This window comes from Balaenoptera acutorostrata, chromosome 1 (genome assembly GCF_949987535.1).
Source record: "Balaenoptera acutorostrata chromosome 1, mBalAcu1.1, whole genome shotgun sequence".
NCBI classification, from domain to species: domain Eukaryota; kingdom Metazoa; phylum Chordata; class Mammalia; order Artiodactyla; family Balaenopteridae; genus Balaenoptera; species Balaenoptera acutorostrata.
Window position 1 is genome coordinate 41,240,319 of NC_080064.1, and position 27,987 is coordinate 41,268,305.

Genomic DNA, 27,987 nt, shown 5'->3' on the forward strand with positions numbered 1-27,987 from the left:
CTATGACATTAAGCAAACTGGATCTCCATGGATTATAGAGTGAGCCCAGACAAATGTTCCATCTCCTTGGGGCTACAAGGGCTAGTGGCCATCAGGAATCACATTGGATTCTCGTACAGTGCTGCCAGCCAATCCAGAGCCAATGGTCTCTGAGAGATAGTGACGAGAGGCTCTGTGCAAAAAGATCAATCACCTTGAGAACTGAATTCATAGGAAATGGGCATTTACTGAGTACTTCCTAAGTGCTAGGCACTCTATTGAGTGTTTTAGATTATTTTTTAAACCTCCAAGATGACCCTAACTGCAGTTTAGAGATGAGAAAACCGAGGCTCAGAAAGATTAAGCACCTCGTCTGTCACAGCTGGAAAGTAGGAGAGGTAGAAATGAATCCCAGGTCCATCTGTTAACAAAGTCCATACTCTCCTTTTCAGAACCTTCAGGTAATACAAGAGTAGGCAAAAGCAGTCTGTTACTGCCAAACATTTCAGTTCATTCACATTTCCAGCCTTTAATACAGAATGAGATCAGATGCAAAAAAACATAAGTCCTGACAAATAAGAGTGTTTAATACTTAACTTGAATGAATGTTTATGATAATGAAAGGATTAAGGTGCACAAACATATTAAAATTTAGGGAAACTAGACAAAATCACTTTTATCTGTTGCAAACTCTGTTGAATATTTAATGATCTGATTTATAACTATGCCTGTTGGAGCTGCTATGGAAGGTGGGAGGAGTGTCTTCCCACATTATGTTACATCTCTGGAGGTGGCTTGAACCATCACCCGCGTCTCAGTAACAACAAAATCTCAATCTCCTTCCTTGATATCTCTCCTGAGCTCAAATTTATATGTCCAACTTCTAACTGGACTCTTCTACTTGGGTGTCCCACAGCCTATTGTGCAAAAATGGACACATTATTGCTTTCCCTCACTTCAAACCTGCTTCTCTTCCAGTATTACTTATCCTTTTATCTGTCTCTGGGACTAGTTCCATCTTCTATTTATCCCCCTAAACAAACACCTAACAGTCTTCCCCAACATAGTTCTCTTTTTCCAATCACTAGGTCCTTTCTTAAATTCAAATTTCTATCTTTCAAATGTGTATATTGCCTTTATAGTATTTACCAAATATTGTATTCATACATTTATTTTTGTAATTTTCTAAAAATTCATTTTTATGATTATTCAAATAATATGTCCCCTATTACACTGTAAATTTCATAATAGCAGGAGCAATATCTCTTTTCTCACCATTTTATTGCCTGTACCAATAATGGTGCTTGACACATCGTAGGCATTCAATAAATACATGTGGAAAGGATGGATAAATCTATTCTTTGCCACCCCTGCTGCCACACACCTGGTTCACATTCTTATCATTTTTCACCTGGGTAACAGCAACAGTATCTTAATTGCCTTCTAATTGGCCCATCAAAAAAGTCATCATCCATTCCGCCAAAGTGGACTTTCTCAGGCACATATCTGATCACTGATAATGTCCCTTCTTTTTCCCCCAAGTGAGATCTGATTGAATCAAACAGCTTAACGGTTGGTGTAGCCTTGCCTTAAGATGGAAAGCACCCTGTACCGTGAAGTAAAAACCCTGATGTCCACCTAGAGGGGTGGGATAGGGAGGGTGGGACGGAGGGAGATGCAAGAGGGAAGAGATATGGGGACATATGTATATGTATAACTGATTCACTTTGTTATAAAGCAGAAACTAACACACCATTGTAAAGCAATTATACTCCAATAAAGATGTTAAAAAAAAACAAAAAACCTGATGTCCAGTTGACCTGCTAGGCGTATTTAGTATATTCTCAAATTTTTGAAGTCATAGACCCTCTTAAGAATCAGTTGAAAGATATGGTTTATGTAAAAATATGCACAAAAATTTGAATACAATATCCAGTATGTTCCTGGATACAAAACTGAATTCTGATCCCATGATAAGATCCCTGACTTAGTTCTTTGACCTTGAACAGTCACCTAATATTCGTGGCTGCAGTGACCTCTTCTCCTTCAGAAGAGAATGTATTTACTATGCTGGTGGCAGGAGTCTGGAGCTCATGATCTCTTGAAAGCCTCCTTGCTCCTGCATTTTATGTTGTTGTAGCTTAACTGCTCCTGGCTTCTTCTTCACATCTTACTACTCTAACGCTCAAGGAGAACATGAGAGGCCCCAAATTCAAAGTGACCTCTCGCTCCTGTGATGTCCATTAGCATCTTCTATGTGACTTTTCCTACTTATTACCTTGTATTAGAACAGAGTGACATGTACCAGTCCTGATTCCCTTAACAGCCTGCAAATTTCATAAGCATGAGGAAAATGTCTTATTCATCTTTATATTTATAAAATGTCCAGCACAGAGGCAGAATTCAGATAATATTTATTGAAGTCATACAATATATATCTTGTGAACACCTAGTATGTGCCAGGCACTGTTCTAGGTACTTGGGATACATCCATAAACAAAGCAAAGATCCCGACCTTTGTGACACTAATGTTCTAGCAGGAGAAGACAGGCATAAACGACAAACATAATTTTTAAAAAGCGAACTACATAAATCTATTAGAACATAAGGACTAGGAACAACAACAATGGCAATAAGTAGAATAGGATAAAAGGGATCAAGAGCACTGGGGTGGGGGCACTTTGAAATGATGGGATGGATGCCATTGAGGAGAAATCTGAGCAAAGACTTGAAGGAGGTGAGCGAGTGGCTATATGGATATCTGAAGTTGGAGCTTTCCAGGCAAAGGCAACAGCTAGTGCAAAAGCCCTAAGGCAGGAGTGTGTCTGGCGTGCCTGAGGAATAGCAAAGAAGCCAGTGCAGCTGGATCACTAGGAGCAAGGGAAAAAGCAGTAAGAAATGAAGTGAGTAGAAGTGTGACATGATCTGACTTGTGTTTTGAAAAGCTCACTGCAGTGGCTCTGTAGAGAATAGACTGCAGGGGTGCAAGGGCAAAAGCAGGGGGCCAGGAGGAGGTCACCGCAGTAATTCAGAAGAAAGATGGTGGTGCCTCACACCAGTTCAACAACATTCACATGGCATCTATTGTGCTTCTGGGTCTAGGAGGGTATAAAGAATACAGTATTTTCTCCACCTCAAGAAGCTCACAGTCAGCAGTCTGTTCCCAACCTATTTTTCTGGTCTTATTACCTGCAACAGGACCCAAGTTCTGCTCATCTTTCCCATTCCCAGCACACAGTGCTCCAGTCAGCCCAAATTGCTCATTATTTCCCAAATACACCTTGCTTTCTCATACCTTTGCAGTACTCTTTCTTTTGCCCAGACACCCATTTACCCAGCTTGCTAAGCTCACACATTTCAACTTCTTCCAGACTCAATTCAAATGCCACCTTTTCAGGGAAGTTTCCCCTGACAGCCTGTGTGGAATCAGTCCCCCTCCTCTTTGTTTCCCTAGCATCCTGTGCATACCACTTACCCAGGTGTATTATAAATAGATTCCTGCTAGATTGTAAATCACTGGTACTATGACTTAACGCCTACAATATCTAGTAAAAGTCCTTGCCTTCATTATCTTTTTACTAAACACAGGGAAGAAGTTAGGTAGGGAGAACAGGAAAGAAAGGGAGAGAGGAAGGCAAGAACTAACACAAGCCACTTTTGAAAGTTTGCCAACCTGATCTAGAAAAACCCCTTCACATGGTCCTTTTTAAAGAGAAAACCAGGAGCAAGCAGAGTAAGAACAGCTCAGGTTCCAGGCACATTTCTCAGCAAACGCTCAGCTCCAGAAATAGTCTTGGAAACTGGGGTGGATGATGTGGTCAGTGGGAGTCCGTCATCTATAAAATTCCTCTAATCAGAACAAACATCTGGATGCCTTGATCAAATTCAAAAAAGGACTTGTCAGGGCTTGGGTCCTGACCTATGGACGTGCTTGAGCTGTCATGGGGATACCAACGTGCTGAGCAGGACAGAGTGAGCAACGCACTCTGCTGTGGAGAGTGAGTCGGTGCTGCTCAGGGCTGGCACTCACAGCGCTAGGCCAGAGCGGACGAGGTGAGGGCTGGGCTGGGGACAGGCTGAGAGGTTCTGGAAAACTAGCCAGGCCTGGTCATGGTACAGGGTAAAGTCTAAGCTTAAGAGGAATGGGTAGAGAGAGGGGATGCCAGTTGTTGCACTGGTTGACTCATTCCACCTTCTCTCACTTAATTCTCATAACTGCCCCCAAACTAGTCATGGCTGTCTTTCAGAAACACTGAAATCGAGGTATAGGGACATGAAACAACTTGTCTGGAGCCAGATGGATACCAGGTAGAGCCTGTATTCACATCTGGATCTCTTTCAGTCACAGCATGAAGCTACCCACGGGGCTGCTCAGCTTAGGAGTCTGGCTCTGGCCTCAGGGGAGACCCAAGTTTCAGATGTGGTTTTGTCCACCTTGCTATGTGTCTCTGGGAAAAGAATGCCCCCTCTCTGAGCCTCATTTTTATCTTTTGTTCATTAACAGTTAGGACCAGGTGATCTTTACGGTCTCTTCAGACTCTAAAATTCTATGATAGCTGTAAGAATTTTAAAGGTGCTACTTTCTTCTCTCCTTCCCCTATACTCTCTCCCACCATCCTTTACACACACCCACATGCCCTCTCAAAGTGGTGTATAAAGAATCTTTTTATATTATCCAGTTTGGAAAAAGAAGTTTGACAAAGGGTAGAGACTTGAGAGACTTTATCACTGTTGATTCACTCAAAACTACATACCTCCCCCAATACTTACTGTCTGATCTTTGTTTTTGTCAGGAAAAACTACCCTCCGGCTTGCAAAAGAGAGCTGCCTTTATCTTCTACAATTCACTCTTTCTAAACTCTACCTTGGGGTTTCAGTTACACTAAATAACCCTATTCAGCATGTAATTGGAGAAAATATAATAGAAATATTGAAATAAAAATAATATTCTCCCTAATATATTCATTTTAATTGTTCCTTTTCTTCTCACCAGAGTGAGTGGGAGGTAATCCCTTCTATTTCAGTTACATCTTCTTTAAATGACTAGGATTTTATAATGTGCTGTTTTGTGAGAAGAGATTTTTCCTTTTTTTTTTAAACTCGCTTATGTTAAACCACATCTGGGTTCAAGTTAAATCATTTTATTGTTTCTGATATACTTGATCATAAGCCAAAGAATAATAAGTATTCTGCTTATGATCCAAGTATCCTTATTAAGTTCTTATATCAAATAAAGCTTTCTGGATTTGGTTGAAAACACAGACCTGACAACAAAAACAAACTTTCATGGAAAGGCATTAAGTTCTAGAGACAATGCAGGGTTTTTATGAAAAAAGAGCAAATTGAACCAATAATTCTTACAGCTACAATATTTTTGGGGGGGTCACATAGCTTTAATTCTCCCAACTACATTGTAAGATGGATATTATTAGCTCCATTTTATATCTGAGGAAACAGAGGCTTGAGAGGTTACATAAACTGCTTAATAATCCAGCAAAGTAAGTGGTGGAACCTGGGTTTTAGAAGTTGGCTCCAGAGAGATGGATCAAGAAGAAAAGGGGCATTGCTGGGGAAGAAGTTTGTCTTCTTTGAAATCCTCCCTGATAATTAAGCTCAATAACCACTTTAAGAGACTGCTGGCAAACTGAGCTCTGACTGTACCCCATTCCCGGGGTACTACTACTTTGCCTAGTAGTTGCTAGAAAGAACAGGAGATACTGTCCCTTCCAAAGCTTGGAAACCCTGAGACCAACTATAGATCTGCCTGGTTAGTGGCTGCCATGCTATGGAGTTGGCTGTAGCCTGCTGCCAAGCAAGATCTGCCTCAAACAGGCCACAAAGCATTTTATTCTGGGAGGGGGTGGAAAATGCAGTACCTAAATGGTATCACCAGCCCTGACTCTGATGCAAAAGAGGCAAATGTGTGCAGACACACACACACACACACACACACACACACACCCCATACACATTACTCACCCACACCCGTCCCCGCAAAACCACACATACCGCATACAACATACACACATGCAACATGGGAGAACAAAATATAGAAATCAAAAAAGATACTTGACTTTATACACTGCTGGTGGGAATGTAAAATGGTGTAGGCACTTTGGAAAACAGTCTGGTAGCTGCTCAAAAGGTTACATAGGGGCTTCCCTGGTGGCGTAGTGGTTGAGAATCTGCCTGCCAATGCAGGGGACACGGGTTCGAGCCCTGGTCTGGGAAGATCCCACATGCCGCAGAGCAACTAGACCCGTGAGCCACAACTACTGAGCCTGCGCGTCTGGAGCTTGTGCTCCGCAAGAAGAGAGGCCGCGATAGTGAGAGGCCCGCGCACCGCGATGAAGAGTGGCCCCCGCTTGCCACAACTAGAGAAAGCCCTCGCACAGAAACGAAGACCCAACACAGCCATAAATAAATAAAAAAATTAAAAAAAAAAAAAAAAGGTTACATAGAGTTATCATACAATAAAGCAATTCAACTGCTAGTTATATACCCAACAGCCAAAAAGTAGAAATAACCCAAACATTCATCAGCTAATTAATGACTAAAATATGGCCTATCCATATAATGGAATATTATTAGGCTATAAAAAAATTAAATACCGACATGTACTACAATATAGATGAATCTTGAAAACATTATGATAAATGAAAGAAGCCAATCACAAATACCACATATTATATGATTACATTTATATGAAATGTTCAGAATAGGTAATCCTATAGAAATGGAACATAAATAGATTAGTGGTTTCCTAGGGCTGGGGATTGGGGAAAGCAGAGTGGCTACTAATGGGTACAGGTTTTTATTTTTATTTTATTTAACAATTATGCAAATGTTCTAAAATTGATCATAGTAATGGTTGTATAACTCTAAATATAATAAAAACCATTGAATTTTTAAATAAGTGAAATTTAAATAAGTGAACCATATGATATATGAATTATAACTTAATAAAGCTGTTATTAAAATAAGAGAGAGACGTATGATCAAACCCAGACCTAGCTGGCACAAGAATATAAATCCTAAATTTAAAGACCTGCTCAACAGTGATAACCTGAACAATCCTGGACTCATGAAGAATATGATCTGTATAAAATGACTACAGGAAGTCAGAGGGCACAATTATAATAATTTTTGTTTTGTTAATTACAAATACATTTTAAGTTATGAAAGCAATGATAATCATTTTTAAACATTTGAAACATAACAGGAAAGCACTTCCAAAAAAGAAAGAAAATACCCAAAATACACAGATAAACCATTAGGAATATTTTTGTTTATGTCATTTATATGTATACATATTAGCTTTGTTTTAAACATTCTTTTGCAACATGATTTTTAATGACTTCATATTATGATATATAAACTATGTTTAACCAATCTCTGCTAATGAGTATTTAGATAATTTATAATTTTTCCCAATTACAATACTGCCATGAACATCCTAAGAACAAATCTTTGGGCATATCGCTATTTCTTTTGTTATCATGAATTTGAATCCTCAGATTCAGCTGAGCAGCAGTTAAGTGTCAGCTCATATTTTGACTTCATTAATCACAGGGAAAAAAAATGGTCCTTATAAATCTCTGGTCTCTGTTCCTGGTCCAATCACTTAATTACCCTAAAAGGTAAACACATGGCCCCAGATAAATCCAATCTCATCTAATTGTTATGTTTATCAGTTAACATAAACTGAAAGCAAACTCAAGGTGTTGATTCACAACCAAAAAGATTAGTAGAGGCCCAAAGAAATAAGTGAGGCCATGAATATCATTAACAGCAACTAAGGCTCAGAGGGCGAAGGAAATTACCCAGATCACACATATAATACCTGGCAGAACTAGGACTTAAATTGAGGCTGTATGATTCCTAAGCTACTGCTTTTCCCACTAGACCTCATTGCTTCACATGCTGGATGCTGTCCTCAAGGAATTTGTAATTTTTGGTGGAAGGTAAGATATGTGTACAAATAACTGTAATTCAGGTAGAGGAAGGTAAGTGCCACAAAAGTGATGCAAACACAAATATTTTCTTGGTAGAATCAGGAAAGTCTTCACTTGTGTGATATGAGCTGTTAAGAAGAAATACATGTAATCATTTAATAAGTATTTGAGTACCTATGTGTGGGAGTGGAGCCAACCCCACCAGCTATCGAGGGAAACCCTTGCTTTCCACTTCTTCCTGCACACACAGCTACACATCATTTCACAACTTTCTTTATGGTTAGTTATGGCCGTTCAACTACATTTTAGCCTATGGAATTTGACTGAAAGTACTACGAGCCATTTTCAGGACTGCTAATGAAAAACTCCCAGGTGGGATCTTCCTACCTCTTTTCCTATCTAGCTGGCTGGAATGGAGATGATGCCCAGGTAACCCTGGAAGCTATGCATTGAAGATAACAGTCACCCTGGGCCCCTGAATGGCTATATAGTTAAGAGATACCCTATCCATTTGTTCATGATGAAAAAAATTTATATTATAAATTATTAGAAAATTATATTTGCTTGATCCATTAGACATTTCAATGTAATACAATAGTTAGCATATCCTAATATATATAGACACTGTGACATGACAAATTAATTTGTCATGCCCTTAAGAAACTTACAAGTTTATAGGGGAAGGAAGTTAAATCCATAGGAATATAGGATACAGTATATGATAGGATAGGAGGAAGCTGTGTGAATACATGAGTGCTTGATTTCACCTTAGTGATTCCATTGATGATGCTTTCCCCAAAGAAAAGGCATCTAAGTTGCAGCCTGATGCAAATACAGAAGTTAACCAGGAAGAGGAGGAGAAGGAAGAGGAAAAGGAAGAGTATTCCAGGCATAGGAAGAGGCTTTGCAAGTCTGTGGTATAAAAAAGAACACATGGGTAGGATGTCTATAGGTAGAGAAAGGGGTGATGGATCTAGAAACAGAAAGCTGAGTTTTCAGTTCTGATAAAGAGTGTAGGGTCCATCTTATATTTAATATTATTTAAAGCATCATATCTTACAGAGTGTTTTTATATCCTAAGGTTAATGTTTATAATTATAATAACCATTGGGCAGTGAGTAGTACTTTATCTATTTTATTGATAAGAGAAAAATAGCTCAATGATATGAAGTAACATAATACAATAATAATTGCCACCATTTTTGGACACATTACTGTACATCAGGTGCTTCCTGTAAGGTGATTCACATGTATTCTATTAAATCTTCAAAACCATCCTGAAAAGTAGGGTATTATTATATACCTTTTCATAAGAAAACAAGGACTCAAGTCAGTGTCAGCTGGAAACTGAAACTGAAGCTAAACTGTGCTGACTACATTCCATTTGCCCCTCTGTAACACTCTTCATCCTTCTTTACCCTTTTCTCTGCCTGAGATGGCTGACCTCTATGGATTACATCAACTGCATTCTGTGATTCTGGCTTCTGTTTAGGTCCTCCAATGGGGACATCTAGCAAGAAATCAGAGTCAGGAAGGAGGCAGAGGTATTTATTTCTCTGGATCCCTTCCCATAAAGTCATCTAAGGTTGGCTATTTTTCTTGATAGAAGGTCACTACTACCTTCAAAGCAGCCCACTCTATACAACTCTCTCTTTCTAGGTTACAATAACCTCTCCCTCCTGTAACAATTCTGATGTTTCTAGCCCCAGGTTCTTGCACTATCCTTTGTGGTTCTACACCACCTATCTTTAATACAACGGGCCTTTATAAATAAACCTCCCTCAAATTATCCTAACTTGGGTGTGCTGTCTGTTTCCTTTTGGAGACCTAAATGAGACAAAGTCCTGTGAATATACAAGAATCTACATTTCCATTCATTTCTTCAGCCTCTCACAACATTCAAGAGGTGCTGGTGTCACCTTAATGGCCTGATTCAATTTTCATGATATAAATATGTGATGATTTCAAACTAAAACTACCGATGGTTTTAAAAGCAGCTCACAAAATTGCTGAAAACTTAATAATCAGCTTCTGCAAGCTGATCGGAGCAGCTCTAGCACACCACTGCCACAGGTGACTAGTAGGGTTACATGTCCATCTGTCTCATCTCTTAATAAGAATCTGACTCTTGGTCATGGCCTGTATTTCCAAACGCCTCTTACTCCTTCACTCCCATTGTCTTTACTGATACAAATAATACCCTGGGAGGTCAGAAGGATAGGGTACATTACATCCATTTTACTAAGATGAGGAAACTTAGTCCCAGGAAAGTGATATGACTCAACCCAAGTGTAAGTAAATTTTTAACATCATTTAACAAACTATTATTTTATTCTTAATAAATATTACTTTGATTTTTCAAGAATACAAAATTATAGAATATCTAAAAATATTAAAAACTCTAAAGAAATAAAAATCTACCATAATCCTACCATCTATAGACACCAGTTAACAGTATTATATATGTGTGCATTTAATGTATTGTATATATACATACATAGATTTCATACTATTATAACAATTATATATAGTATTATACCCTACTTTTTTACTTTATATAAGATCAGCATTTTCCCATGTTATTACTAATGCTTGGAAACTATTTTTAATGCCTACATAATACTGCATCAAGTTGACATATTATAATTTACTTAATGATGTTCCTGGTTTTGAACATTTAGGTTAGTTTGAGTTTCTGTCATTATCAACTACCGTATAATGAATACCATTTTATACAAAGATTTTTCCATAATATGGATCTGTTTTGATTGTTTAAATCTCAGAACAGTATTGCCAGGACTAGGACTCAGATTTTTAGATTCCTATTCTTGATTTCTTTCTACTACATATTTCAATTCTTAAAATATTAAACTACATGGACATTTTAACATAATGCCATTGTAAGTTTTCATGGAAATGTTCAGGTTTTCTTAGTGATCCCTAACCTAAGGTGGAAGGGAGCACTTTGAAACCTAACCTAAATGCAAACATAGCTCTTGGTACTATTATTTAATAGGAAAATGTTCAAGGGTAACTGGTAATAACATTAATATTAGTGATGAAACTGATTAGAGTATTAGTGGACTATGCCAATATTATTTTGTGGTCTTTGGTTTTATCTTCCCAATATTAACACAGGGTCTTTCTTCTGTTCTGTCTTTAGAGTTACCTCCCTGAGTCTTCATTTCTGCCTCTCCCTCAGGAGTTGGATGATCAGTTTGTCTTGGTTTTCCCAGGAAATCCTCAATTTAAAACTAAAGTTTAAATTCCTACATCCCAGGAAACCCCATACTTCTAGGCAAACCAGTTTGGTTGGTCACCCTACCAGTCAGGAATAGGTAATGGAAACGGCATGGCTAAGGGTCACACAGATCTGGGGCTGAGGCTTTGCTCTCTGCCCCTGAGTAGTTATGACACCCTTTTCCGAGCCTGGGTTTCTTCAACCCGGAGGTGATAACCTCTGACTTTCCTGCCTCCTGGAGCTATCGTGACGATACCATGATGCAAAATCATTTTGTAACAATAAATTGTTTTGCAGACTGTTTCATATTGTGCCCCAAGAGTTAGAGGTACTGGGTTTAAATCTAATTCTTACAGAGTACTTGGAGTGTTTAGACAAATACTTCTCTGGCCCTTAGTTTCTTCGTGTGCAAAATGTGGGCTTTTGTCTAGGCAATCACTAAGACTCCTTCCTTCTGGGATGTTGGTATTATCACATATCACAAACACTGAGTCTCCTCACCCAAGTTCTGCTGTGAGAGAGATCATTCAAGCAGGATATTAAGCACACTGTCTGTATTATTTGAAGTAAATAAATGGTAAATATTATTGGTTTTGCCCAAAGGCAAGATCTGAGATTTGAGTTCAGTTTCAACTGTTTGACGGCAAAGCCAGTGCTTTTTTTCATACACCAAGCTATTACATGTCAGCCCCTTTTCTTGGAGAAAAAGCAAAGGGAGGCAGTGGGGCAGGTTGAGGAAAATTATGGGTCTACTAGTCAGTCCCACGTGGATGCCAGGCTCTGTTCTGCACTTACTTGCTGTATGATCTTGAGCAAGTCACATATTCTCCTCATGACAGACACAACAGGGCCAGGTTCAACTTCAGATCACTCCACTTCAAACCATAACTAAGCTCTTAACCACTACTATATTAGAATAGGGAAAATGACTAAGATTTAAATTATTGACTCGGTATTCATATCCCAGCTCTGCCACTTACTAGCTTTCCTAAACTATTAGAACAAGTTACTTAATCACTCTGAGCCTCAGTACCCTCATTCGTAAGATTGGGAGAGTGATAGGGACCCTTTCCAAAGTTCCGAGAGGATCATAGAACCAAGCACAATGTCTGAAAGCTGTTTATGACAGAATGATGTGCATTAATCTTGAATTCCATACAAAGGGCCTAAAATCCTAGTAATTTAGGCCATAGTTTGAGTTTAAAGGGATCTTGGAAGTCACCACCTTCTGGTTCATTAATCAGCAAATTCTCTTCAGCTCTCACTCATTTCCTCATTTGTCTCATGGTCCCACGGCTGGGATTGTAGCATGGATTCTTTCCTTCCCTCTTCCCTTCTGTGCTTCTTTCCATTTGAGTTTTGAGGTTAAAACAATACCAGTACCTATAATACTTTGCCAGCATGCCGTATTATTTAATTGGGAACACTGATACTGATAGGTCCACTCTCCCTCCTGGAGCACGAATCCCCTCCACTTCTCCCAGACAGGGAACCATCCTCCTCAACTGAAGCAGCTCTAGAACTCACCACAGGCTGACAGCCCTCCATTGTTGGATAGTTCCAGTTGGTAGGATGCACTATATAAAACTAAATGGTTAGACGATGGTAGAAGTTGTCACCAAGCTCCAAGTTTTCAAACTTCATTTGAAGGCAATGTGGCAGCAGTGAGGAAAGTGATAGGCCTATAATTCAGTCCCATGTGGGCTCCAGGCTCTGTTGGCATTTACTTGCTGTATGATTTGGAGCAAGTCATCTGTCTTCTTCTGGTTTCTATTCCCCATCTGAAAGACTGTAGATAATAATCTCTCTTTTATATAGAGGGGAGAGGGATGTCAGTATATATCTTTCTTAAAACAAAATTCAACTCAATCACTGATAAGGGAAGAGGACAAAAGCACATCTTCTCTGGTGGAAATAAGAGAGAATGGCCTGCATCCTGGCTGGGTTCTACCCTTGCCTGGGCAAGGACCCTCCAGGCAGCACAATGTGAAGATCATCCAGAGTGGACAACCTTGCTGGGTCCTGTGCGAGGAAATTGTGGCACAGAGAGGTTGTATGACTTACTCATGATTCATTCCATGAGCTTGTGGAAGACCCAGAGATGGAATATATTTTAAAGTCTATTTTGTCTGATATGAGTATTGCTACTCCAGCTTTCTTTTGATTTCCATTTGCATGTAATACTTATTTCCATCCCCTTACTTTCAGTCTGTATGTGTCCCTAGATATGATGTGGGTGTCTTGTAGACAGCACATACATGGCTGTTGTTTTTATATGCATTCAGCCAGTCTATGTCTTTTGGTTGGAGCATTTAATCCACTTACATTTAAGGTACTTACCAATATGTATGTTCTTATTGCCATTTTGTTAATTCTTTTGGGTTTGTCTTTGTAGGTCTTTTTTCTTCCCTTCCTCTTTTGTTCTCTTCTCTTGTGATTTGATGACTACCTTTTTTTTTTTTAATATTTATTTATTTGGCTGTGCTGGGTCTTAGTTTTGGCATGAAGGATCTTCCTTGTGGCATGAGGGATCTTTAGTTGTGGCATGTGTACTTTTAGTTGTGGCATGTGGGATCTAGTTCCCTGACCAGGGATTCAACCCAGGCCCCCTGTATTGGGAGCATGGAGTCTTAGCCACTGGACCACCAGGGAAGTCCCTTGATGACTATTTTTAGCATTGTTTGGATTCCTTTTTCTTTGTGTGTATATCTCTTGTAGATTTTTGGTTTGTGGTTACCACAAGGTTTTGATATAGCAGTCTCTATATATACAAGATTGTTTTAAGTTGCTGGTCTCTTAATTTCAAATGCATTTCCAATATCCTGCATTTGTACTCTCCTCTTCTCACGATTGCTGGTTTTGATATCATGTTTCTGTGTGGATGATTTCCTACCTTTACTGTATGTTTGCCTTTACTGCTGAGCTTTCCCATTCAAATTTTCGTACTTCTAGTCATGGCCTTTTCTTTTCCACCTAGAGAAGTTCCTTTAGCGTTGTTGTAAAGCTGGTTTGGTAGTGCTGAATTTTCTTAGCTTTTGCTTGTCTGTAAAGCTTTTGATTTCTCTGTCAAATCTCAATGAGAGCCTTGCTGGGTAGAGTATTCTTGGTTGTAGGTTTTCCCCTTTCATCACTTTAAATATTTTGTGTCACTCCCTTCTGGACTGCAGAGTTTCTGCTGAAAAATCAGCTGATAACCTTATGGGGGATTCCCTTGTATGTTATTTGTTGCCTTTACTATTTCTCTTTGTCTTTAACTTTTGTCAATTTGATTAATATGTGTCTCAGCATGTTCCTCCTTGGGTTTATCCTGTATGGGCCTCTTTGCGCTTCCTGGACTTGGGTGACTGTTTCCTTTCCCATGTTAGGGAAGTTTTCAGCTATTATCTCTTCAAATATTTTCTCAGGCCGTTTCTCTCTCTCTTTTCCTTCTGGGACCCCTCTAATGTGAATGTTGGTGCATTTAATGTTGTCCCAGAGGTCTCTTAAATTGTCCTCATTTCTTTTCATTCTTTTTTCTTTATTCTGTTCTGTGGCAGTGATTTCCACCATTTTGTTTTCCAGCTCATTTATCTATTCTTCTGCCTCATTTATTCTGTTATTGATTACTTCTACTGTATTTTTCATTTCAGTTATTATATTGTACAACTCTGTTTGTTCTTTAAATCCTCTAGCTCTTTGCTAAATATTTCTCGTTCTTCTTGGTCTGTGCCTCCATTCTTTTTCTGAGATCTTGAATCATCTTTACTATTGTTACTCTGAATTCTTTTTCAGATTGCCTACCTCCACTTTACTTTGTTCTTCTGGGGTTTTATCTTGTTCCTTCATCTGGAACATGTTCTTCTGCTGTCTCATTTTGTCTAACTTTCTGTGTTTGCAGTACCACAGGCTACAGGACTGTAGTCCCTCTTACTTCTGGTGTCTGCTCCCTGGTGGGTGAGGCTGGTCCAAGAGACTTGTGCAGCCTTCCTGGTGGGAGTGACTGATGCCTGCTCACTGGTTGGTGGAGTTGGTGTTGTCCCTCTGGTGGACAGGGCTGTGTCAAGGGGTGTGTTTAGAGGTGGCTATGGTCTCAGGAAGACTTTAAGCAGCCTGTCTGCTGATGGGTGTGGCTGTGTTCCTGCCTTGTTGGTTATTTGGCCTGTGGCATCCCAGCACTGGAGCCTAAGGTCTGTTGGGTGGGGCCAAGTCTTGGCATCAAAATGGCGGCCTCCAGGACAGCTCACACCAGTGAATACTCCCCAGTACCTTTAGCACCAGTGTCGTCCCTGCAGTGAGCCACAGCCACCCCCTGCCTCCCCAGGAGACTCTCCAAGACCAGCAAGCAGGTCTGGCCCAGGCTCCTATGAAGTCATTGCTTTTTCCCCTGGGTCCAGGTGTGCACGAGACCTTGTGTGCATCCTCCAAGAGTGGTATTTCTGCTTCCCCCAGTCCTATGGCATTCCTGCAATCAAGCCCTGCTGGCCTTCAAAGCCAAATGCTTTGGGGGCTTCTCCTCCTGATGCCAGACTCGAGACTGGGGAGCCAGGCATATGACTCAAAACTCTCACCCTGGGATTTCCAGTGGTGGTCAAGTGGTTAAGACTCCATGCTTCCAATGCAGGGGACACAGTTTCAATCCCTGATTGGGGAACCATGCAGTGTGGCCAAAAAAATTTTTTTTATTTAAAAAAATAAAATAAGAAACAAAAAAGCAACTCTCACTCCTGTAGGAGAACATCTGTGACATAATCATTTTCCAGTTTGTGGGTCACCCACCTGGCAGGTGTGGGATTTGATTGTATTGCAAATGTGCCCCTCCTACCATCTTGCTGTGGCTTCTTCTTTGTCTTTGGAAGTAGAATATCTTTTATGGTAGGTTCCAGTCCTTTTCTGTCAATGGTTGTTCAGCAGTTAGTTGTGATTCTGGTATATTTGTAAGAGGAGGTGAACTCAGGTCCTTCTACTCTGCCATCTTGTCCTCACCCCCTCCCCAGAGGTGGAATATAGACTCAAGTCCATGTTACTCTCACCCCACTACCCTATTTCTACTTCCACATTTCCTTGGGTTACATTATCTATTCTAGGCTAAATTTTTTAGAGTTTTTCCTTTTGTCACATCTCTGGCTTCAAAAGTCCCCTCCCCATGTTTTCTCCCACCCCTCTTTCAATCCCTTGGAAACCTTAGATCTTTCTGTACTTTTTGACATTCTTCAAACTATTCTTATGCTTTGGGAGCTTTTTTTGTATGGGGGGAATAGAGTTAAGTAATATGGATTTAACTTTTTGTTTTGAGGTAATTATAGATTCTAATGGATTTGTGAAACTAGTGCAGAGAGATCCTGTATACCCTTCACTTAGTTTCCCTCAAATGCTGTATCTTTCATAATTATAGTACAGCATCAAATCAGGAAATTTACATTCCTACAATGTGTGTGTATAGTTCTATACCATTTTATCACATGTAATCATCAACACAATCAAGATACAGAATTATGTTACCACAACAAAGATCTCCCAGATGCTACCCCTTTATGTTACACCCGCCCCACCTCCTTCACCATCCTTTTATAATATGAATACATAACATCATAATCTACTGGTGTTGACATTTACCAATTTGAGTGAAAAGTGTAGAAACACTTCCTCCTTTTAAGTCCTTTTACCTCTCCACATATAATACAATTGTGTTCAGTATTTCCTCCACATACATTGAAAACATTGGACAATGTTATAATTTTTGTTTTGACACCAAACATAATTTAGAGAACACAGAGAAAAAGGAAATATTGTTGTATCTACCCATCCTTTCACTCTTTCTGTTTCTTCCTTTTGGATATTCCAAGAACCCTTCTTTATTATTTCTTCTCTGTTTCAAGAACTTCTTTTACCCATTCTTTTAGAATAGGTCTGCTGGTGACAAATATTCTTAGTTTTTCTTTCATCTAGAATGTCTTGATTTCCCCTTCATACTTGAAAGACATTTTTGCTAGATATAGAATTCAGGGTTGACAATTCTTTTCTCTCAGCATTTGAGAAACATTATGTCACTTCCCTCTGGTATATTTCCTCTTATTATTCAACACTTTCAAGATTCTTTCTTTGTGCTTAGTTTTCAGAAATTTGATTATGATGTTTCTTGGCATAGATTTCCCTCAGTTTTTCCTGTTTGGGGTTCACTCAGCCTCTTGATTCTGTAGGTTTATGTATTTTTTTCAAATCTGAGAAGATTTCCTCCATTTAAAACACTTTTTCAGTCCCACTCTCTTCTCTTCTTTTGATTCTAATGACATGAATATTAGATTTATTGTCACATAGGTCTCTGAGGCTCTGTTCATTTTTCTTGGTCTATTTTTTTCTGTATTGTTCAGAATGGGTAACTTCTATTGTTCCATCCTCACATTCATTTATTCTTTCTCTGTTCCCCTGCACTCTGTTATTGATCTCATCCTCAAGTGGGTGGTGGAAATCCAGATTCCTCATGTGGTCTGACATCATAGGTGAGAAGGGTTCATTACTGACCAGCTGGAATAAAAGTCCCAGTTCTGTACTTTTCTCTGATATGAACTGGTTGGGGGTTTGGAGCAAAAATGGAAGCCTAGGCTCCCCACTCAACCTTTGTTGTTAAGGGAGAATATGGGGCTACAGATTTTTTCCACAGTGTTTGGCTAGAGTAGGCAATTATTTTCTCAAAGTTTTCTATCTTACTAGGCTGCCCCTTTTCTGTCCTTTGTTTAGCCAGAACAGGCTTTTGGGAAGGCTTGGTTTTTCTCTGTGCCCATGGGCATTTCCAGGTTGCTGCTTTCTTGAGCAACCATTCTGGTATTTATGAGGCAACAATAAAACCCAGGGTTCTCACCACTATATCATTTGTCAGGTCAGGGAAACCTTGCCATTCTTCCCTCATCTCTTCACCTTTCAGAGTCATCTATGTTTTTCCCATAAGTAATGTGTATGGTTTTAGCTGTACTTAGTGAAAGACATAGGGAGAAATGCATCTATTCCATCTTGTCCCAGAACCAGATGTCTGTAATGTCTTGCCTTTTCTTTTTAATGGATATGTATTTATTTTTGGAAACTTGATTTTATGGCATTGCACTAATGCTAATAGATTTAAAATATAAAACTTAAATGAGAGCAAAACAACTACAAGGACCATTTTACAGCTCCTAAATTAGTCATTTTTTTTTCAATGTCAATTCTTAATGCTGTCCAGATTGCAGTAAAACTGATAGAGTGAAACACCGAGAGTAACATTTTAATATGATATAACATATTTTGAGAGCACGCATATCAGGAGCTTATAATCATTAACTCTGCAATCTCTCTCTTAGGAACTGATTCTAAAAAATAATTTAATAAACGTAAATCTATATAATAGTATCTACTTTAGAAAAACAATATATAGGCAGTCTAAATGACCAGCAATAGGAACATGACACAGTAATTTGTGATACTGAAGACAGTAAAAACTTCTCCAACAATGGTATAATGAACATGAGGATCAAACATGAGAAACTGCTTTGATATAATGTTAAATGAAAAGGACAGAATACAAATGGGTATATATATTTGATTGTTTCCATGGAAATAAACTAAAAAGGAAAATGTAATATTAAAAGTAATTGTTAGGTTTAGTGCAGGGATAATGGATTAATTCATTTATTTAACAAACATTTATTGAGTACCTACTATGTGTCAGGCACAGTTCTAGATGCTAGGGATACAGAAGTGAATTTTTTAAAGGTTTTTTTAAAAAATATTTATTTATTTATTTGGCTGCACCAGGTCTTAGTTGTGGCATGCCAGATCTTTAGTTGCCGAGTGTGGGATCTTTAGTTGCGGCATGCAGGCTCTTAGTTGCAGCATATGGGATCTAGTTCCTTGACCAGGGATCAAATCCAGGCCCCCTGCATTGGGAGCATGGAATCTTAACAACTGGACCACCAGGGAAGGCCCAGAAGTGATTTTTAAAATGACAAAAATTGCTATTCTCATGGCGTTTATTTTCTAATAGAGGGAGAGGTCACTAATAAAATAAATAATGCATTATAGTTTGTTAGATGGAAATAAGTGCAACATAGAAAAATAAAGCAGGGAAAGAGGATAGGTATATGGGGGGTGGGCAAGGGGATGTAATTTAATTTTAAGTATATGACTTGTTTTACAAATTATTAATTCATGAATTTATAATTTTTCAAAAATATTATTTTGTAACAATAGAGTAAAGCACCATTATTTCAGGAAAAGAAAATCATTAATTTCAAAATTTTAGACGTTTTTTGACAAGAATAAGGCTAAAGATTATCATTATGTTAAGAATAGAGAATATAGATCTATTGCTTATTTGTACATAACTCTATCACTGCACTTAATTCAAAAGAATATTTTAACCGTTTGTTTACTTGCTGTCTATCTCATGGGCTTGTATCTCTTTCCTCCATTTTTGTAGCCAAACTTTTGAAAGAACTGTCCATAATTATGGTCTCCATTTCTTCACACTTTCTCCATCCCCCAACCCACACAGTCTGGCTTGAACTCTCACCACATCACTAAAAGGACACTCACCAAAGCTTCTAACAACCTCCATGTCACTACAGACATTGAGCATTTAAAACCTTTAATTATCTTTGACCCCTCAGTAGCAGTTGGCAGTGTTAGCCACTCCTTCTTTATGTCTCTTCGGTTTCATGACACCACAGTTTCTTGGTTTTCTTCCTACTCTCTGGCCGGTCCCTCTCATCTTCTTTTGTGTTTCTCATCCTCTTCCTGACCTTTAAATGGGGATTTCTCAGAGCCCTGTCCTAATCATCTCTTTTCACTCCATATGACCTCCCTGGGGGATCACATCTGTTCCCACTGTTCTGGTTATCATCTACAGGTTTATGACTTCTAAATCTGCACCTCCATATTCATGTCGTGAGTTGCTTATCAATATACCCTATTGCCTACTTGACATCTCTGCTTAGATATCTCCCAGACACTTCTAGCTAAATGATTCCAAGGCTAAGCTCATCATATCCCCTATCCAACCAAATCTGCCAAAATTGTCTCTTGTCCCATGGCCCCTATCTTCAGTAAATGGCACCACCATCCCTTCTGTTGCCTATTCCAGAAAACTTGGGAGTCATGCAGGAACCCCCCACCCCCACTTTCTTTTACCTGCCACAGCTTGTCAATCACAGACAAGTTTATTCAACCTCTGTTAACCCTCAAATCCATCCACTTGTTTTCATCACTACTGTTACCACTCTAATCCATCATCGGCTTAAGGTATTGCAAAAAATCTCTAAACAACTGTCTTCCTCTCCAAGATATTCTCTATTCAGAAACAAGACTAATCTTTATAAAATGCCAATCAGGTCCTGCTCTTGGTTAATCCCTTCAATTTCTTTACATTGCCCTCAGAATCAAGTCCAACTCTTTTTTTTTTTTTTTTAAGTCCAACTCTTTATCTTGGTTTACAAGGCTCACCTCAGTTTCACTCACACCTACCTCTCCAGACTTTCCCCTTAGAATTTCATGCTCCAATCACATTGGCCTTTCTTTGTTCATCAAATATGTAATGTTCTATTTCAACTCTTGGCCGTCAAACACATTCTATCACTTCACACATACCTCCACCCACTATGATGTTACTTTTATTCATCTTGCAGCTCTCAGCATAAATAACATCCCTAAGGAAGGTCTCTTATCCTTGAAGCAGTCTAAGTCTTAAATGCTATATAGCATACTGAAGAGTTTCCATGCATGCTGAATCCCCCCCTGTTTTAACAGTTATCACATTTATCAAAAGTTACATATTTAATGTCTAGCCCTGTAGACTATGAGCTCTATGAGAACAATAATCATATTTCTCTTGTTTTATTCCAATACCTCACATAATTCCTGGTCCATTGTAACTACTTAGCATTTATTGACAAGCTTAAGGAAGAAAGAAAAGAATAAAGGAAGGAAGGGAGGGAAGGAAGGAGAAAGGGAAGGAAAGAAGGAATAACACTCATTCAGTCAGTCTTGGGTGAGACAGAGGAAAAGAAATTTATTGAATTAATAAGATCCTTGAGACTTTAAAAAGTATTTACATATCTATTTCACATTTATTTATCATAACAACTCTGTAAGAAAGTATTATTATGCACTTTTTACAGTGAGGAAACTGAAGCTCATAAAAGAGGTATCATGGCTCATCAAGTTATATCTTGCGTTTGGAATGCCATTTCCTTAATTTTGTTCTTGTCCAATTTCCTCAAGATCTAGCTGAAATACCACCTGCCCCAGAAGCTTCTCCCTTTCTCCCCGAGTCCTAATAATATCATTTTCTTCTTCATCTCTAATCCACAGCACATTTTATATACCTCCCTAGAGGTCTTTAGTACAATGCTCCTTACATTGTGCCTATTTATGTTTCTGTTTCATTTAAACCCCTAAAAAATAAAATTTTAAAGATATAATCCAGGTCATATTCATATTTACCACCCCAGTACCTAGCACAAAGTTAGATTCTCAATAACAATGTGTTACATGAAAGCTACATCTTAGATTTAGTCCAATCTCCTCAATCTACTACAATGGACAAATCAATCAGAGAAGTTATTTCAGATCTACCAAAGGCCACACAGCTGCATGCTACACCCTGCTTCTTTGCGCCCCCTTCTCTACCCTTTCCATGCATGGAATATGGGAGGAACAGTAAAGGTGGAGTCCTGAGGTCTCTAGCTAATGCCACCACTTACTAGCTGTGTAAATATCCTAGGTTTAGTTTCTGCATAGGTGAGGATACAGATATCGGCTGTTTTGTAATGCTGGTTTCCAACAGTGTCTAGCACATAGAAATTTCAGCCTTTGACAATATTAAAAAATATTAATCAGTCATGGTTGAAAAAACTTCATGCTACAGAGTCCCAACAACCAACAATCCCTATAAGTCTAATATGTAAGCAGAATTAGAATGAACTAAAATAGGCAGAAAACTTCTGAATCTTTCAGTTTCTCCACTTTGCTGCTAGGTATGCTGATTTTTTTCTCCTCAAGGCAGAACAGCCTTGAGTGGCCATATATTTATTTGCATAATGGCTTTTTATTTGCTTCTTTTGCTTATTTGCTTTCCACAACTAATTGATTACCAGACCCATGCTAAGTCCTGAAGGCATCTTTGCTTGGAATCAGTTACAGCCCTCTATGACAGGTGAAGAAGAATGTTTATTTCACCTTGAAAATGTGAAGAACGTTTATTTTCCCAATTTGGTATATATTTCATCCAGGAAATTTAGGGCTTTTAATGTTTGTCATGAGGTAAGAATATTTCCAAGGCCTATTTGTAATATTAAAGTAGGTAAAGCCCATAGACAAGAAAAGTATCCACTACTTCTCCTTTTATTATGGTGGTTGCCCTGATATTGGGGACACTAGAATTAGGAAGACACTAGAGAAGACATGAGATCTGTATGGCATTTGTCAGCCTCAAGTCGGGACATTGTTTAGAACACTAAATTGTGGAACTCCATAGGACCAGTAAAATCTAATAATCTGAGAGCTAAACAGTCACATCACTTCTTATGTTACACTGGGTACATTTAGGATGATGATTACTGGAAGATAGGTTCTCATACTGGGAATCAACAAAGGAATGGAAGAAAGTCCTAGGCAGAAAGCACCGAAGGGACAGAAAGGATCTTCAGAACAAACCAGTAGAAAGAAGGGTAACAATTATGGCCTGCAGAGATCAGTTAATAAAATTCTAAAATGAAAATTCTCTTTGGGAACAGATCGTTTCTGTCATATTCATGCTGTATATGCCCAATATCTATAGTGCATAGCACATTCAGGTGCTCAATAAAGTCGTATCAAGTAAATAAATATCCAAATGTCTTGCTTGAGGAAAGGGGAGTGTGAAGGAAGATAAAAAGCTTTCCATCCAAAGTCTGGGGATGGTAAAGCAAAAAACAGGGGAGATTAGACATATCAACAACTTGATTTACTCTGGTACCTTGTGTCTTATTGGCTTCAACTACAACAAACTTGGTTCTGAAACTTTAAAATCTTTTTAGACGGTTAGAGAAGTCCAGTGACTGGATAACAGAGGCTGCTGAGAGCCTGCCAACATTGGATAAGAATGCTAACTTAATTCTAAGGCATTATAATATAAATACAAGGACTCATTAATATTTCAAAAGCTTGTCAAGAACCCTGACAGACAGGACCCAAATGGTAGTCCATGAGAAACAAAACAAAACAATATGAAATAATTAAGGCAAAAGGATTTTCAAAAGCACACAAAAAGAGAAGACTCCAGAACTGAACACTTGAGGAAACCAAATGGTGATTATTGCTGTTATGTAAGATCCCAACACAGAGCCTGGTAAAAGAAGTACAATGTTATTTTAAGGCCCTTGTGAGCAGGTCAACAGTGATATCCTTCGGTGACAAGGTTTGAAGCATCTATCTATACATACGCCTATTAACAGAAAGAAGTGCTCTGTTATTATCCAGTCAGTCCGAATTCAGAGACTCAAAGCAAAGGCCTACCCCTTGTTCACATCCCAATGTCAAAAGGAAACTGAGGAACAGCAGTATAGTTAACTTGATTTAGTAAAGTAAAAAACAGGCCCAGGAAGATATTTTTATCTTTTAATAAAGGGTTTTGACTATCATCATCAAATGCCTACACTTTTACAAACCTGAGCTTCTCAGCCCAGCATTTATAGAAAATTGCCAAGTATCTTTTCTACATAAAAGCACAATTCAATATTTATGAATTGCTAGCTTTCTATAAATATAGGTACTTGGAGATGATCTTCTCACTAGTCATTAATATTTGAACAGGTATCAAAGCTAGAATAATATTAACAATTCCTGGAATTTGTATAGTATTCTACATAATACTATCAATAATAGATGACATTTATTGAGCACTAAGCAAGTGCCAGGCACTTTACATGTAAATTCTCATCATGAATTCAGTTCAATTCAAAAGCATTCATTTAACATCTACTGTGTGACAGATGAATAACACTTGGTTTCTGTCTTTAAAGACTCTCATTTTGGTGCAATCAATGTTGAATGAATACATGAATGAAAGGATGAAGAAATTAATTGGTTTGAATGTCAGTGTGGGATAACAATAACACAGGCTCCTCCCCTTACTATCTATGGTCATGAGAAAGTACTTAACCTATCCTAGCCTCAATTTCTTCATCTGAATATAGGGATATTTAAAATCTCCCTTGCAAAAACTTTGTGAGACTAGTAACAGCAAATATTAAACATCTGCCAAAGAGAGGGCTCTCTCAGTAAGTGACAGTAGTTATTATTAACATCATTATCATCATCATCATCATTACTATTATTAAGTAATCCTACACAACTGTCCTCATCCACACTATAGCAATGTGACAAACAGAACTTTAACATCCAAAAAACCCACACAACATCTATACAAAACACCACAACAAACAAACAAACCGAGGGATATCTTCTAAACTGTAGCTCCTGATGTCCTCCTAGGTTACTGTACAATATGTATGCCCAGGTTAGAAAAGAAAGGAACGGAATCAACTTTAATTATGCTTCCAAATATATCATGATAAAAGGCAAACAGGACAGGGAGTTTATCAAATAACAGACTGTACCTTCCTGCATAATTGAATGCTAGTGACTCCAAACATGGGACCATGTTTTCTATTCCAACATTCTCAAAGAGCAGTACCTAGAGCCCAGATAATGGCCATCCAGAAACTCATCTAACTCTTCTTAGTGCCAGTGAGACTAAGCCCTAGCCATACAGCAGATAAACTTGAGCCCGGGGTCAAATTCCCCAGTCAGAAGGAGGTTCCATTCTGTGGGTCACTTACCATTTTGGTCTGCTGGTAGATTTCACCATAGGAGCCATCCCATCTCTATAAAGACTTTTAGTTTTGCTGAAGTTAACAATGTTGAAAATGACTCTCTGAAAAAGAAAGAGGGAAAAGTTTATCAGAAGACTATGCTATTCAAGTTGCCACTTCCTGATAATTAGGACTGGAAGTAATAAGCAGGGTTATAGGAAACAATATGGACTAACTACCAACATAGTGAGGATAAATGGCGTTCACAGAAATTCAATGTCTTTCTGCTAGCTTAAGAACACAGACTCTAGAACCTAGAAGCCTGAGTTTTAATCCCACTCTACCACTCTCAATGCGTGACTTTGCCAAGCTACTAAATCTTTCTGTGCCTCAGTTTCCTCATCTGAAAAATTGGGATAATAATGGTACCTAGAATTACTGATGAGAATTAAATAATTTAATAAATGTACAGTGTTTGGAACTATGCTTGGTGCATAGTGAAAGTTATATAAGTTTTAGTTACCATTATTAATTGTGCCCTCTTTCTAGGCTTACCTAGAATTTCCATGGAAATGAATAATATTATCATTACAGTAACAGTAGTGTGTTTGAAGTTCAAAAAAACTAAAGATAACAACTTAGTGCAAAATTGAAACTAAAAAATTTGTAACTGCTCAGCACCCCTTTGATTAGAACTAAAGGATATATGTCTGCTCCCCCTTTGTTATCTTCTGCTAGGGGCCAGGAGTACTGAGCTCAACCTTAATCTCAGTATCAATTTATAGGAGCACAGACACTTGGGTGAGCTCCTTCCCTCTCTGGTTCTCACCTTTAAAATGGGGGAGTGGAATGTTTTAGATGACTAAAACCCTTCCAGAAGGGTAGTATAGTTAAAAGAGATCAGGTCTTTGTTTCAATAGACAGCTTTGTCACAAGTTGGGAGGAGAGATTGGGAAAGAAAAGAGAACTGGGGTTAAAAGACATTAAATTACCACTGAAATAGTCCAAAGGAGAGAGGATGATGTTCAGGGCAAGGGCAGCCTGAATAGTCAGAGAAAATGAAAAGCTTGCAAGAGGTTAAGCATAGGCTGGCTTTTCTAGCCAGAGGCAGTGGAAGACAGAAGCATCAAAATTCATGTATTATTTCATTGAACAAATGTTTATTGTGTGAGGTATTAATGTCAAGTGCCAGAAATTTTATACACTTAAAATTTTTTAAATATTCTCTTATAATTATAATAAAAAGATTAACATTTCCATTTTACAGATGTGGAAACTGAGGTTCAGTTAACTAACTTGTCTTGAGCCATGTAATTAAAAGATGGAGAATTGATAGTTGAACCCAAGGGATAAAAAAGTTAAGATATCCAAGATCTCTACCCTTGAGTTACTCACTAAGGTTCAAACTCCGTAACTCTAACCAAGTCTGTTTTCCAAAATAAAGGCAAAAATAAATATAAATATAGTGGCAATTTTTCAAGCCTTTAAATTTCATTGTCCTTTAAAAACAGAAAATCAAAACCATTTCCTCTGGCCTCATATTTGGGACTACCATAAAATGCTTTGTTCTATGAAATAAATTCTTAGGAATAACTCATGTTTTCCTTTCTCCTCAGAGACCTAGCCATTGACCCCATCTCCAGGCATTTCAGTTTCAGAACTCCTTTCAGTCATTAAATTAAGTTATCAAGAATGTCCAAGACTATTCCATTATTAATAACCTGGACCTGCCTGTTGTCAGTTCAATTACTTCTGCCAGGGTCTTGGCTACTGTCTGTTTTAAGAAAATCAATATCAAGGGGACAAATGGCCTTTGAAATTCACAGGGCTTAATCCCCCTTTTTTCTTCTGAGATTCCAGGTGTCAGATCCATTTCCAGTGAACCCGGAAGCTGTGGTGCACTTTCAGGATCTAGACTAATGCTAAATGCAGGGGGAAATCTAATACAGAAATAATGTGTATATGTGAAGGTGGAATAAAGAAATGAAAAAGTGGAATATTTATTGATCATTCATATCCTAATACGTACCAGAAATTTTCTCAGGCGTTTAAAATATGCTATATTATTTAGCTTCTCTATCCATAAACAAAAGTTGTTTATTTTACCCCAGTTTTAGACATGAGGAAATTGAATCTAATAAAGGCTAACTGGCTTATCCCCCAGCCCCAGATCCCAGAACTATTAACTGGTAGAGCTAGGACTTAAAACTTAAGTGTCTGGACAATAAGTATGCCTTTTTTTTTTTTTTTTTTCCCCCTTTGGTTGCACGTCTTGCAGGATCTTAGTTCTTAGTTTCCCAACCAGGGATCGAACCCAGACCCTGGCAGTGTAAGTGCTGAGTCCTAACCACTGGACTGCCAGAGAATTCCTGAACACAGTCTTTTATTAATCTCCACCTGTGCATTTTTAAAAAATGTTTTCTAGCTTACTTAGCAAGGCAGCATGTGGTTGTGAGAATCAAAGGTATTTGGAAGTAAGCAGTGCAGGAAATCTTGGTTTTCCATATTTTCTAGTTATTTGTCAGTTATTTACTCAAAATACATCAGATGAAACTGTATCCATGAGGTAATGGTAACACCAATAACTATAAAAATAACTAACAACTTCTGAGACTTTCTATGCACCAAATTCTAAGTTAAGCACTCAGAGTTTCAGTGTTTTGTGTATTAGAATCACCTGGGTAGCTTTTAAGTACTAGAGATGCCTGGACCTCACCCCAAGCTGATATCTGATGCATTATCTCACTTGTTTTGAGGATAATGAACTTTTTGAGACAGGGACTATTTATTACCTCTTATTTATGGATGAGACAAGTGGTATTGACATTAAGTAAATTAAAACTACATAATAGTTAGTAGTAGAGCTAGAATTTGAACCAAGTCCACTGACTCAAGAGAATAAGATCATGGACTTTCCAGATAGATATACCTGAGACTGAAACCCAGTTCCCCATTGGTTCTGTGAGCTTAGGCAAGATGATTACTCTTTTTTGATATTGATTTAAAAATCAAT

At 38.3% G+C, this 27,987-nt stretch overlaps 1 protein-coding gene across 1 annotated transcript in view; it reads right to left on the bottom strand.

Moving 5' to 3' along the window:
• AGBL4 (AGBL carboxypeptidase 4) overlaps positions 1 to 27,987 on the bottom strand; it is a 1,405,329-nt gene that overhangs the window by 713,580 nt on the left and 663,762 nt on the right. Inside the window, exon 4 of the mRNA XM_057530807.1 lies at positions 25,002 to 25,096. Coding sequence (XP_057386790.1) covers positions 25,002 to 25,096 — 95 coding nt within the window. The remainder of the gene's footprint in view (positions 1 to 25,001; positions 25,097 to 27,987) is intronic.